The sequence below is a fragment of the Lipophrys pholis genome, assembly GCF_963383615.2.
Source record: "Lipophrys pholis genome assembly, chromosome: 16".
Taxonomy (NCBI): Eukaryota; Metazoa; Chordata; class Actinopteri; order Blenniiformes; family Blenniidae; genus Lipophrys; species Lipophrys pholis.
The window spans coordinates 14,718,057-14,733,621 of record NC_137634.1 but is presented as its reverse complement, the minus strand read 5'-3'; the positions used below and the strand labels follow the sequence as shown (position 1 = coordinate 14,733,621).

The window sequence follows — 15,565 nt, the reverse complement described above, 5'->3', positions numbered from 1 at the left end:
CTTTCACAACTTCTCAGTTTCTTAGCACCTCAGCAAAGTCTGTTTTCTTATTCAAATGCTGCGAGTAATAATTTTGTTTGTTTTTGCTTGGATGGGGATGCATTGCAATTGTTTGCAATTGGTTAATGATGTCTGTATTGTTTTAACTCCAGTGTACAAATTAATTAAAAATGAATTTAGAAAAGGGAGAATATCTGCGTCCTGAAAAGCGCACTTTAGAAATAGTCGAATATTTATACATGAGTGGTTTTTTTTTTCTTCTTCTTCAATTGTATTACTTTCGAACAACATAATGCCTAAAACTTGCACAAAGTGATATTTCTTACAGTGTGTCTAACGCGCTGACTCTCCCTTCTCCCTCCCTGTCCCGGCTCCCTCCCCCACCCCGGGTAGCCTCGGCTTCTCCGTGATTGGTTCACGTTTCCCGTCCGTCTGAAGCCGCGTGGGGGCGGGACTCAAACAATCCACTCGTGTTCTCTGCACTGTGGACTGATCCACACAGCCGAGCAGGAGCTGAGCAGGCAGTAGTACCACAACGGCAGCGTTTATCCTGTAAACCGGAGGACGACTGTGCTTAGTCCCTGAGGGTTCTGGCTGCTGCGCAGAGTCCCGTCAACTGAGTCTGAGGCGACCTCTCCCGTGGCGCATTCCTGAAAAAAAGAAAAAGAAAAAAGAAAAAACAACAACAACACCCAGAATATTGTTCTTAAGGAGGGAGAAAAGATCATTCATCCAGAGCAACACCAGTCGTCTGCGTTAACCTGTTTTTTTCCCAGAGACGCACAAAAGACGCACTCTCAAGTCCACCTGGATAGCTGACAAAACCGTCCGGTCCGAGAGGTCCAGTGGGGGAGACGGAGCGGAGAAATACGCAGGAGGCAAAAGAAAGAAGACAGGATGATTCTCAAGAGTAATTTAATTTTCACCCTCTACACTATTTATGGGATTCTTCTGAAAGGTGAGCCCGAGTGGTGCGTATTTGTGCGCGTCTTGGTGAGCGTGCGTGCTCTGTGCGCACGCGTGCGTGTTTCAGGCCAGCGGCAGGGCAGACGAAGGGGGCAAAACGCGCGGTCACACACACACACACACACACACACACACACACACACACACACACACACACACACACACACACACACACACACATTAGTGTGTGTCCGCGGAGGTCCGGTGAGAAACATGTGGGTCTCACAATATCTGAACACACACACAGCGGTTTTCATTCATGTACACGTGTGTCTGGCTGAGCGTGTATACGTGCGTTGAATTGAGGGTCCGTCTGCAGACGTGTCCTGTGCGTATATCTCAGAAGAGAAAACTGATCCTGTAACATTATGCATCTATTGGATATTAGAGTTCATATGAGGAATTCCCTTTTTTCCTCTGTTCGTGTGCACAAGCTGAGCTGAACTGTTCAGCCCTGCAGTGTGGTGCGTCTCCTGCGTGTTGTGTCCTGTGCATGAATTGCAAACGGGGGCAAATAAAGACACACCTCACAGTGAAATAACCAACACCGCAGTTGTTTTTGACTTACAGCACTTAGGGATAGGTCCCACAGACAGTTGCGGGCGTCTCAACTGTTTGATGCTGCTGAATGTGAAGCAGTGCTTTGTTCACTTCCTTATGTATAGATTTTTTTCTTCTTCTCGTTTTTCTATATTGCTCAGCAGCACACTGTCAGCTCACGTCAACTGCATGTGAGAGGATTTTAAAGCTGCCATTAACCTCAGACAACCATTAAAAGGAAATGAAAAATTTCTTCAAATGATCAAAACTTGATATGTTGGCACCATATTTAATAACATTAACCTTTACCTTTAAGGTTAAACCGATATATGACAATGCCTTACAGATCTGACTTGTAGTTTGAGTTGTAAGAGGAAGACCGTTTCGGTGTTGTGTATGTCTCTACCAGAGACTTTTGGTAGCAATACTGTAAACAGCTCACAGGGGTGTTTAGACTACAGATGATCCGACTGTAAACACAACAGTCAGGTGACTTTGGGGATCAAGGTCACAGTGAATGGTGCGTGCCTCCTGTGTTTCTTACACACATCAAAATAGACATATCATTGCAAACAATTTGAAAAATAAATAACAAACGCACATTGGCTAAACTGGCGTCACAATTTACAACTTGTCATTTACCAAGTTTTCACTATGCATTTCCAATTTGTACCTGTTATAAAAAGTTACATTTGCAATTATCTACACTGTAGAGAATATCCTCTGACACTACTGGGATTATTATTTATTAATTTTTTTACTCTTATTCCTATATTTGTTGCTAATCATTTAAATCTGATGATAATGAGCATGTTTACGACAATCCCATAACGCTCCCCTTTAATTACAAGATGACATTCAAGTCTCCATGCTCACTTAGAAATCCGGTGCTACTTATATTTGTATAGGAAGGTAAATGACGAAAACAGCCTCTTGGGATCGCGGACGGGCACTTTCATGCTACGTGGCAGGAGGAAGGTGATGGGTTTACTCAGAAACAACTGTCAGTCTAGCAGCAGGGCCACAGATGCAATGCTGAGCTTTAGTCCACTTCCCCCTCCCGGATTCAAATAAAGGCATATTTAAGACCCAGAATAACACATTTAATAACATGAAAGCCAAAATTAGCATCATCTTGACTTCCATCACTGTTTTCCACACGTGTAAAGGAGAAATCCAAAATGAGAGATCATTTGTGCTTGATTCCCTTGATCATTTGTTGTCGTCTCTTTGAAGTGCATGTGTGTGTGCACATGAGAGACTGAGAGCGGTCCTTCCTTAATAACCAGAAATGATTAAGGCCATTCTTGACTTAATGAATTGGTGTGTAATGAGGTATCTTAGGATATATCTGACAGCTTCCACTGCAGCATTTATTGACGTTGCGGAGCCTTTATTTCCCTCTTTATTCTCTTAAGGGCGGCACACTCATTATGAGTGTGTGCTCAAATGCAAGTGAATGTTTGCATATATTCCTGCAAATGTGTGTCCTGTTTGGATAGCTCGTGTTTGAAGAGGCCTAAGCAATGGCACAAGCATGCCAGTAACCGTGAAGCTCACATCAGGATCATTTGATGTGCGCTTACACACCGCACGCACTCGCACAAGTCTCTTTCTCCCTCGTCCGAACCCTGAAGAGGATAATACTAGGCTTCTTGATTTGAACAGTCATCTCTTGGAGCAAGACCTATTATTGCATAGGTTCCACACAGCAGGCAGGTCAGCCTCCTCCTGAATGAAGTCTATCAAGCCAAAGACATATCCGTGTGCCCTGTAAATGACAGCTGTTTCAGCCCCTCTGGCCTTGAGCCAGCTGGCATCAAGACATCCAGAGACACTAAATCTCTGTCACTGACTAGACCTGCGCCGTATATATAGTGTGAATGTGAAGTGTTGTGATGGAGGTCGTTGTTTACCAACAGCCCGAGTTGTTAACATATTATCCAGTGTGTCTCATGTGCCCATGCCGTAGCCAGAGAAAACAGCCTGTTATGCAAATGGGACTCTTACGTAAGAGCTCAGGGCTGAGCAGCAGGCGAGGGGAGATAGAGGCAGGGAGCGACAGAGACACAGGGAGATGTTCTAGAATAGGGGAGTTGATGTAAGACTAATGTGGGAGCAGAGGTGTGGAGGAGGAATGTGCAATCTCCTCAACTAAAGTGTGCATATGTGATATGTGCACTGGTCGTTTGCTGTTTGGAAGCTTGTTTATCTCCGCTGCTCTGCCTGTTTCCCGTCGCTTTGCCTGCCCGGCAGTCTGTCTGTTCTGAACTCTGATCTTGCGAGCCTAAATACAAACCCCCGCTGAGGGATGTGTTTATCCCCGCAGTGAGTCTAAGCTGCTGAAGGCTGACCCTCCATCCCTCTGTACTTCCGTCCATTCCTCCCTCGCTTCATCCTCCCATCCTGGTGTGGAGCTTTGTACCACAGCAGCGTGGGAAAGCTTCTGATAACAAGCGGCCTTGTGTGTGTGTTTGCAGAGCCACTGATTACATGGGAGAAACAAGATGTTCCCTCTTTTTTGCTCACTTGCACTCTCCCTCCCATTTCCGTGTGTCTGCAAGTGTGCTCTTTTTCACAGCTGAGCTTTGACGCATGGCACATGTGAGATGCTGTGTACCTTATACCCATGCCATGAAGCTTCAATACTGAGAATCCTTAGTAGAGCAGCTCTGGCTTGGTGTGCATCACACAGACAAATGCACACGTACATACACACATGGGGCTCCTCTGTGGATTCATTGCTGCTCTGCCAAGGGATTTCCCATGATCAAAGCCAGTCTTTTGTTAGTCCAGGTGTTAAAAAAAGTTAAAACAGAAAGGAGGTGGAGGCTAGAGGGGAACGTGGTAGGATTCAGAGCTTAAAAGCTCTTCATGGCAGAGTAGAAATCTGCCTCTCCAGCACTGCTCCACTTAAAAAAAACAACCTTGGTGATCTTGCCACCTGCTTCAACTGTTTCACATATTATTGAACTAGTGCATTTTTGGCGGGTTTTGCATGGAACTCTACAGCTATGGAAAATTTAAATGCAGATGATCTGAGGGTTTCCTTTCAAGATGGAGGGATAAAGTTAGACAGAGAAGAAGGCATTGCTATGCCTAATATGCATACTGCAGATGGCAAAGATTCAAACGTGGCAAAAACACACATAGCAAGAGACCACAGAGAAGATCAAATGTTTTATGTAAATGTGATCTTGTGTGCCGAGCAATAGCCAATAGCTCACTTACCAAACCAGCATGTGAAAATCTCCTAGGTATTTATGAGCTGCAAAAAAAAAGAAGTGCCAACAACAAATGGTGTAGCACAGACTGAAATGACACCCAAAATAAGCATCATTGCTTTACTGCAATATTTCAGTATTGTTTGATAATGAATGTGAGTTAACAATCCATTTAAAACAATAAAAAAATTCAGTCAATATGCCAGTTTATAGGGAGTCTTTATAATCACCTCAAAAACACCTGTCAAATTTGAATTTAGTCTGCTTGTGTCACTGTGTAATCTTCCTTCTTCCATTTCTTACAAGGAGGAAATCGGAGTAATTTCACAACTGGCTCGCAATCACCTGATTGCTGACTTGGGACATAATTGAACTTGAAGACAAATCTGACTTATTCTGTGTTTGGAAAATGACAAAGTAATGCCACCTTTAATGCTACAGTTTTTATGTATGTTGTTCCTTATACGGGTAGGAATAGGTTTAATACAAGACACAATAGACCAGGGGCACAGCATACCACAGTTGGCACGCACCAGCATAATCACTGGCACGCCTGCAGTGGCCCTCTCAGTATGCATATTGTTTCAAATCAGTCATCATCGTAGTAAATCCCTGTCAAAATGCGCTAGTGCAAATGAGGTCCACATGCATGGATATAAAGGCCCCCTACACATTGTTCGGCACGTGGCTCTTTTGCATTTGACCGTGTGGACATTTTATTTGCCAGTGGATTTTTGCAGGGATTTACTGCCACAGCTGTTTGTCAGAAGCCAAACTGGGTGAAAATGTGTTGTAAAATGAGTCTGTTATGAATATTTTAATCATGTAAGGACCTTTTTCCTCAATAAAAGTAAATAGACTGGAACCAGTGAATGAGGCGTCTACTCGTCCACGTTTGTTATCGGAAGTGTTTGCCACATCGTTATGATCGGTATGTCGACAACTGAAAGGAACGTTCTCAGGTTCAGTGAGAAAATGTCTGTTAAATGCCTAAGTTATTTTTAACATGATATTTTTTCCAATAATTTATAACTGAAAATTAACAAGTGAAAGTCCCAACCCTAGTTTTTGGTTATTTCTATGTAAAAGTGTAGTTTAATTTTGTTTAGCCTGCTGGTGTTTATGATTGAAATATCGTCACCGCGTGTGACGGAAGTTTTTGGTAATGCCTTTTCTGTTGAGTAAGGATATGGACTAGAATGATTTTACTAGTCTAAGGTATGACTGTAGTAGTACAAATTCTCACTCAAAATCGGGCATTATTTTGTGCTTTGGTGAGCATAGAGATCACAGTGTAAAGCCGACAGAGATCTTGTGTGGTATCTGCTATACTTTGAAGGCCACAAGCCAATTTCCAACAGCTTATTAGCTTCACAGACAAAGGTAAGATTGTGGTTTTAAGCACATTTTGAACCAAGTTTCATTCGCAATTACAAATGAAAATAAAATGCATGCATGTTGAATAAAAATAGGAGACATAGGATGGTTTCCCCATAAGGCCTTGTGGTGAATCTGGCTGGTCACAGTTCGTTGCTAATCTCAGATTGTCAAACATAAATGGTACAAGGTTCATCTGAGGTTTTACACTTATATTGAACCCAATGGCTGGAGACTAGCATTCCTGCTCATCAATAGTCAATAGTCAAACATTCAGTGAGCCCTCAAGTCTTGCGGATGTATTGCCTTCTCAGAAGACATCGCTCCTGCCAGGAGGAATATGTTTCGTCATCAGATAAAAATAATCACTCAGAACCAGAGTCCCTGTGCGTAGAAAACACGGACGCACACACACATTTATTTTTTTTTTTTTCAAATTTGTTTTCGGTTTAGAATTTGTGTGAACACACAAACACACGTGCCATATCTTAAAAGTGATTATTCACTTTACTTAATTCTGAAGTATTGGTCTTTATTGATTTTGCCACGGGATAGAATAATTGTCTGTGTCGCTGCAATGAGACTGTAGTTGTTTAAATCATTGCACATTTAAAGCTACAAAAAAAAAAAAATAACCCAACCTGCAATTATGCTGTCAGGCTTAGAATCAAGAACATGTCTCATTTATAGGTAGTAGTTTAATTCCAATAAATAGTATATTTATACCCAAGTGATAGGCCGTATCCAATAGAATCATAAGCTGCTGATGCTGTGAGCTAATATCCCCCTTTTAGTTAAAAATACAGAACATGTCAATCACACTTCTAAGCCACGAATAAACATCTTTGGAGGAAGTATGTGTAGAGTAAATGTAGATTTTTAGTTTTGGCATCAAGGCTGTGTTTCTTATCTCTTAGGCAATGAGTAATTTAAAGGCAGCCCAAAGCGAGCAAAGAGAGAGATCAAATGCAGCCTCCTATTGAGAATGGTGAAAAAACAAGCCCACAGGTGGATTCGGCTGCAGCAGCGGCATCAGCAGACAGCAAGTTTCCACCCTAAATAGACCTCCCAGTAGGTGAAAGAAAGTATGCAAGCTCAGCTAAAATATGAGCTGATGGGGCTTTTCTTTAAAGTTGCAGCTATTTATGTTTACAAGTAGGAATATGAACTCCTGTACATTTATCAGTGTGCGATGCTTTTCAAGTTGTTCCGACGAGAGCAGCCATCCAATATGCTTCACACTCATCAGGGAACACAAGTATTCCTCGCGTTTTCAGGTTCGTCACTTTATCTAGTCGCTACATCTTGACTGACAAGCTGACTTCTTTATTTTTCCGTCTTTGTTTGAGCCAGACTTCATCAAGCAGATATCATCTACCCCGTCAAATTAAACACAAGCATGCATAGTGGGAATGACATTGACTGTGTTATTGTGTCTTGAGTTGTGCCTGTGTGTACGCAAGCATGCATATGTGATGTCTGTATTAGCATTGAATTCCAAAGGATTAGCAAGTGGTTAATCTGAAGCTCCAGTCTTTAACAAACCATGTGTCACTAATCTCAAACACTCTGGAATAAAGAGACACAAACACAATCACCTTTTTGGATTAAAACTCTCCACACAGAGGGTGTTGTAATCTTTTGCTTTTGCTCAGAAAGTTGAAAGGTTCAAAGTAAAGAAAATGGGCAATTAAAGAATCCGCCAGATTAAGACAAAATGTAATGACTCTCCTCCTCTGCGTTTCTTGGCCTCTCACATGCACACTTGCAAACAGGCAAACAATTGAGAAGGCCTGATTGATGCCCTTTTAGTTTAAACAAATGCGCTTCAGAGGGTTCATGTATCGCACGGTCTTCTCGCTGAGATAAAGTTCTTTTTATGCTATGTGCACTTTCATCTGACAGCTTCTTTTCATATAGCTCCCCGAGGGCCGGAGTCTGGAGACTTGGTAGGACATGTCCCAGTAATCATTTTGTTCAACAGAGATAAAGATATGGACAGCAGTAAATCTGCCTACTCGCCCTCCCTCCCCCAGCCTTGTTATTATTTGGGGACTGTGTGTCTGATCTTGACAAAAATCGAAGCCAAGAAGGGCTGTCCTGTGTGCAGAAACATTCTCCTCGTTCTACGTGCACAAAACAACCCGCTAATGCAAACGCACTCATGTAAGTATGTATAGAAAGGTGCAGTATTGTCGACATAAAAACCCCAATCTTGTTTGAAAATGTGGAAATATATTTTATAGGAACAAACATGGAAAGAAGCTTTAAAATCTCAGCTCATGTTCCTTTTACTTTGTCTCCTTTGGTGGCCCAGATTTTTGTGTCCGCTCACACATAACAGTTTTCTTCAGTTAAATCAGGGTTGACAGGATGAGTTTGCAGGGAATAGCAGGGAAAGAAAATGTAGGTAGATCAAAACAGAGAGGAGAAGGAAGAGAAAAATACATCTGCGAGCCTTTAGATTTGAGCAAGTCCTTCGAGAATTTCTTTTATTCGTGTCCAGTCAGTTCAAAATTAGGATTTATAAATCAATATTCACAGACCATCCAGCAGGTGCTCCCTCAGTCACTGTTCATATTTCTCAAAAGTCACTGTTGCTGCAACAAAGTAACCCTGTAAAGTGAGTTGGTTCCCTCTTTAATTTCCCTCTGATGATGATTACACATTTCTAATGGATACACAGTTGTTCATTCCTCATTGCTATAATTTAGTTCTAAATCAACTTCAAAAGTGCAGCTGCATTGGCTATAGCCGCGTAAGTCCTTCAGTGTGCATGCTTCATTTTGATGTTACGATTCTCTCACATCACACAAAACATTGATTTAGTGCCTAACTTGTGCTTACATAGTAACAATATGGAGTTATGTCATGATACTAATTAAAAACCAGGATTTACTGCATTCGCAAATACACAACTATGCACTTGTTTTAACACTATGGTCTCAAAGGAAAGCTGAAGCTAATTGAAATATAATTCCCCAAAGACACATGTTCAAGTTAATTGACTCTCTGTGTGTGCCCGTATTTCTGTGTATGAGTGTGTGAGTTTGAGTGTGTATGTGTGTATGTTTTTCCATTCATATTATCGCCAGCAGTCACTTTCTCGCCCCATGTCTAATCATCAGCTGGAGGGTCCCTTCACATCTTAATTTAGTCTTTGAAAATTATTAGACTCTCTTTGGCATGAGCACTATTTCTAAACGCATTTAATGTCGTAAAATGATGCACTAACAATCTATTGAGGTTGTCTTTGACTCAAATAGAAGGGGTCTGGTTACCGTTATATCTGGGGCTTTCGATTTGAGTAAACAGGACTGTGCAGTGGCTTAGTACGCTTGTTTGTACATGGGTTTCTGTCTGCGTGAAACCTGAGAGATTTTTAAAGGCTGTAATTCAGTGATTACTTCTGAGAGCTAAGAGTGTGAAATTTCATCCAATTGAGACGTCTTTACAAGGCTTTACACCTTCAGCCCTTGCACCTGTTAACAGACTCACAATAGTGTGTACATGTACACTCCCACAAACACACAGCCGACTTACTACATACCCAACAATTGTGAAATGGACAATTGATGTAACGTGATCATTTAGAGGAGGAACAAAACTGTTTTCTTTCTCTGTCTGCATGGGAAAGACATTCTAGTATATTTAATTTATGGAGCGAAATGTGATATTGGCTTTACCATCTGAGAGCTGTTAATGTCCTCATCATTCTCCTTGTCAGGTGCAGTCCACTTTTATTGTCGTCCAGGCATATATACAAGATTGCATACTTGCTGCTGATGCGACAGGGAGAACATATTGCACAGGTAATATTTTTTAAGGTAATAGAAGCAGCAGTGACGTAATGATTTGACCAGGTTCTTTTTAATCCCACTGTTGGTGGTTTACGTCCTGAGCATCACCCCGAGTTTCTCCTAAAAGCACTTTGCAAAGCAGCCTTTTCCCAACATCGTGGATATTAATCACTTTTTAGTCTTGTCAAAGTGCTTTACACTGCAATATTGAATGTTTCAGACCAAAGATTAGCAATCCCACCAAAGTCTTTATCATGTTAGAAAATCTGTGGTGAGACGTCAGGAAAGTGAGACTGTTGTTGTGATGGGCGTGAGCCAACCGACAGCCCGAGATGATTTTCTGACAGTGTTGGAAAATTTCGCAACCTTCGCCTCACTGCTTCGGGATGTTCCTGGCTACTAATTACAATGTTGACAAAATGAAATTTTAATTAAACTTATCAATTATTGTTTGGGGGGGGGGGACACTCAGAAAACAATTAAAATTCTGCACAATTCATAGTCTGGTTTGTTTTAACATTACCCCTGAAATATGTTTGTGTTTAAGCAGAGCCACATGAAGCCTTTAAGCAAGATCTTGAACAGTTGTTTCGTTTTTAAGACGCTGATGTGTGCAGCAGTTTACTCCCTGCTGTAATTTTAGTACTTGTACATACCGTCTTGGGCCACGCAATGTAAAAGTTAACTTTCTGAAACCTGGTCCTTCTACTCGGCGAAGCGTAACCATATTTTGACTCCATGGCAAATATTTTCCTTGTGTTTGCATAGTACTAGAATAATGACTGTTTTCTGTTTCTGGAAAGGGGGGCTGATGTAGACGACGTACTGTATAAAGTAGTTTTTATTGCATTCTAAAGTACATCGTAGTACATTGTCAGCTATATATATACTTCAAATCAAGCACTATATGGTTTACAGCGAAAAAACCCACATTAGATATTGAGCATTTCATCCAATTCTGCACACCTAAAGCTGACAGTGTGTCAACATGCTTGTTGGTAGCATTTGACATATTTGATGTCTTCCCTTGGCTTGGGTTTGTTTTTATACAAGTGTGGACCCTGTTTGAATATTTGAAAATCTGGTATTGGTCCTAAGTTGGAAGTGTGTCTCGCTCTCTGTGCAGAGATTGCCCCGGGCTTGTTGTAGAGGGGAGGGAAGATGGAGTCAAGTGAGACAATTTATAACAGTTAAAAACCAAATGAACTGAGACCCTTGGCTTGGGTGAGCGAGCGGCAGCATACATAATGTGCCTAAGGGATTTCTTCTGTGTGTGTGTGTGTGTGTGTGCGTGCGCGCGTGTGTGTGTGTCCAAGCTTGCAAATATATACCACACAGAAACACACAGCCCCCCTCCATCTGTCTCTGTTTGCCACATTACAAATCCATTTTATGCTACACAACATTATTCCCCCCATCCTAAGTGGCACACACCCCTAAGCTCACTTCCGCTCTGCAACTCAGTGGCACGGTGACAATCTGCTCCTACATACACATCTTTGTTAAAGATGCCGTGGCATGATTCCAGTTGAATTTTAATACATATTTTCATGCTCCATTTGAATTTTTTGTAAGTTGGTGTTGAGCATTGATGCTCTGAGATTTTACAACCCGGTTTGATTGTTCCTGCTGCTTCGTGCGGAAATTAGTGTGATAAGATATTTTCAACTGGTCCCTGTTGAACTGACACTGGACTCTAGTAATAGTGCCTCATCCAGAATTATTAATTTCTACAATTTGGCAGATAGATTTAACACAAACACATGCACTCGCACTCCGCATGAATCTGGCTAAGGTTCGGCTCAGTAGTTTTATAGCTAACTCATCTCCAGTTCTAATCAAAAAGCTTCCCCAGCCCCGCACCTCCCGCTGAGGAAACAAAGACGTTATTATGTTTTTAAATGGTCTCCAATTATGGGTAATTTCACTGCCTATCTTAAAGCTATTTGCCTTTCTCTCACTTTGCTTCAGTTGGGTAGAGCGAGCATTGTGCGTTCTGAAAACAAGCAGACATATTAGACACACAGCAGATGCATTCTTTAGGAACCAGAATAGTTTGGCTTTCGTTGCACTCCCTTCCTGTCTCTGCTCATCTCTTATCATTACAAATGGAAAACAAAAGTTGATTCAATTGCTTCTTTATCTTCCTCATTACTGTTTGTACTGTCGTTCACCCTGTTCATCAGTCTCTCATACAGTCAAATGTTTCCACTGGTATGTATATGACGCCAGAAATTTGCATTTATCTGTAAAACATAAACATGACCATATAGTAATGCTACTTTTTATGTTTACATAGCCTTGACATTACTGGTCAGACTCTTACTGCCGGAGCATTTCACTGTTTTGAACAATAATCCGCAACCCACTCAGGAAATGAATTTAGCTGGATTAGTTTTGATGGATTGGATTCCAATTGTAACCTTGGCTTTATGTTCTGGCTTCTGGCAAAAATCATTTATTCTCAGATTTTATGACATTTCAATAATAACAGGAGTTTCTCAGTGAGACATTTGTCAACATGATCGCTTCAGATATTCCATGTTGTTTGGCACCATTTTCGCGCACGTTTGTATAATGTTGATATTTTATTCTGAGGATAACAATAATCCTGTGGAACCACTATAGATATGGTATGCAAAGGCCAAGAAAACCAAATTATGAATTCTAAATTACCAGCATTTTCTTTTTGCTAATCAGAGTTTCTGTTGCTCTTCTACTAAACCGTTTTATTTAAAGTTGCTGCCTTTTCTGATCGCTGTTCTAGATTTACAAGATACTGGAAATGTTTTGTGGCGTGCACTTTTTGAAATTGCAGCCATATATTTCTCCTGTTTTCTGCTCTCTTACCCCCCATTTATAAATGTGTACTATGGCTTCAGGCCCAGCCTGGTTTGCCAACATGCAAATGCTGCTGTATGCATATCCAGTTCAAATGGACCAGCTAATGCTAATCTCTGCTAATCCTCTGAGCAGCACCCTCAGAGTAACATTATCATGCTACTCTGTAGTTAAGACGGATAGCAGGAGAACGAGGGGACAGAAACTGTTAAATAAAGACAGGTTTGGCAAATATTGAATCTTAATAGATGCCACACTCAAAGAATTATGACACCAGTGGTCATTTTGCAGTATCTGCTTCCCCACATCACACACACTATTGCAAATATGCATAAACACATGCATACTCAGACGTGATGCAGGGATGAGCTTTTACTGGAGAAATGGAACCAAAACCTCCAGGCACCACATTCATAATGAGCCGGTGTTAAACCACAGTTGCACTGAGGTGGTAAATAGTAGCGACTGTCCAGGGCTAAGCACTGATCCTAAGCCCTTGACTTAATGCACTGGTCACCCTAATCCTGACCTTATTAAAAAGTGATCCGTTAACCAAAAAGGAGCCATATCTTTCGAGGGTAGTCGTTCCTCAACACTGCAGATAACAGGCCGGCCTGTTTGAGGGGAAGCCCCTTTAACCCTCTTAATCCAGGATCCACCTTTTACCCCAATAGGTCTTATGATTACAAAGCTGAGGTCACTTCAGCGTTACATTTCAATTGCATGGCGTGTAGTCATTTAAATGTCACAACGCTGGAATCAAGAAATTCAAAAAAAAAAAAAAATCTATGGTCAGTTATAATTTATTATCTTCAAAACGAATCAATCTATTTCAGCAGGATAACATTTTCTCACATTTCCATGTTTCTTGAACATATATAGTGATAAGGGTTTTTGATTCTAAATCAAATTATATGCATATAGTGGTCTACATGGCTTCCCGTGTCCCACACATGCAATGCAGCATTACTTGCAGTTTTTCAGTAGAAAAGAGTCACGGAATTGATGAATTGCAGTCTGACTTTGATCGCTCCCTCATGCTGTGAGAATTAGTAGAAGGTGCTGATTCCAGTGGTTACTTCGTGCATGTCCAGGTTCATTGTGTCTACTTTGATGTATTGCTTTCACTTATAGAAAATGTGACATTTAAGGTAATGGCACTCCTCCAGTTTGAAATTAGCTCAGCGTTTAAATTACTAATATCATGGCACATTATTTCCATTCTTATAATGATACACAGCAAGGTGCTAATTTAAAGAGCAATTTCATTATATAATCCTTTAGGACAAATTAGGGAAGTGCTGAGTTTACTCGAAGCAAACAGACATTTATTGACTAATTTGTGTCAAATCAGGCCTTTTAAAGTGTGCCACTATACCAAACAGAATTAATGCACATTCCTCACAGTTCTTTTGTCTTTTTTTGAGCATGATTAGCAAAATCAGCAGCATGCTCCCCGAAACAGCAGCCCCGCTAAGATTCAGTGGCTACTTGTCATTCCAAGAAGACCACCTTGATAGAAGAGATAAGAGGCAAAGCAAAAGAGGCAGGAGGAAGACACATGCAGACAACGGCAGCAGACACACACCAGGGAAAGGCGACGGGTTGTTTTGAGATGCTATGTGAGTGTACGTGATGCCTGTGGCTTGGCTGGCATCCTGAATGACATGTTACTGGCCACTGCTGTGTCAACGCTCCCCTCAAATCTCCCTGTGATGGGATGAGATGAGACAACGAGGAGGGTTACAGCAAAACACTCTGTGAATGTTTGTGTCTCATAAATGGGCTGAGGGTGAGGGGGGAGTGAAAGAATTAGCAGGGTGTAGGGGTAACAGGATGAATGGGGGAGAGTAAAGGAATTCCCTTGTGCTGTGAGGAAGAGAAAAAAAAAAAAGAACAGAGCCTTAAAAAGAACAGCAGCCATGCATGAGATATTCAGGAAATGAGCCTTGATACAGCTTCAGTGTTGTCCTCAAACACACAAACTCACATACACTATCTGACAAATATAAGGAGTATACAGAAGCGCGGCTTTGAACCATTTTTGATCTATGTAGATACAATTCCTAACAATGAAGGCAGTGTTTGTAAAGGTCCAAGTCATGTTTCGCTGTGAAAAGCACAGAGAAAGCAATAAAATGGTTGATTCATGTGTTTCTCTCCCCCCCCCCCCTACTCTTTTACTGAAAATTTGTTTTTCTCCATCATTATGAATAGAGCATAACGGCACACTTGTAGCATAAAAAAAAATAAATTCTAATGCGAACATTTCTGTTTCATTTCTTTTGTGAAAAAGTGCAACCTCCTAAATGTGAAGGCTATTGGATTGGCCTGTAGATAGATATGCAAATGGATCTGTCAAAAGTACTGTCTTTATCTGCATTTCCACAGTCAAAAAAGGAAGCTGGTTATTCATTCCTGCTTGCTGCTCACTTTTTCACAGCGTTTGTCTATCTCTCTCTTTACGGCTCTCCATCTTAGACCCTCTGCTCTCTCTCCCTCCTATCTGGATGTTTCATTTCTCTTACCCCGACACCTCACTCTCCAGTGTCACCCTGGGCTTTCATCTTTCCAGGGTGCTTCCTTTATAAGAATACTCCAATTGGCAGACAAGCGCCCTTGTCAGACACCATTCATTGCACTTGCATAGATATGAAAAGTGTTTTAACAAGCACCACTGAGTTTTGCCGTGCGGTGGAAACTGCATACCAATGGCAATGCAGATCCTGTGACCAAATTAAAGAAGCAGCGAAGTTTGGAGACAGTTATGTTGGCGTCTTTTTCAGATATTAAAGTCTCACCGCTGCAGCCCCAAGG

General features: G+C 41.4%; 1 protein-coding gene across 4 annotated transcripts in view; it reads left to right on the top strand.

The window, feature by feature from the left end:
• The first annotated feature begins 481 nt into the window (after positions 1-481).
• LOC308121774 (cell adhesion molecule 2-like) overlaps positions 482-15,565 on the top strand; it is a 205,900-nt gene continuing 190,816 nt past the window's right edge. Inside the window, exon 1 of one of the 4 annotated variants that reach the window (XM_080483239.1) lies at positions 482-958. In XM_080483239.1, coding sequence (XP_080339365.1) covers positions 898-958 — 61 coding nt within the window. In that variant the 5' untranslated portion in view covers positions 482-897. The remainder of the gene's footprint in view (positions 959-15,565) is intronic. The other 3 variants (XM_080483241.1, XM_080483240.1, XM_080483238.1) reach the window with 3 other exon arrangements.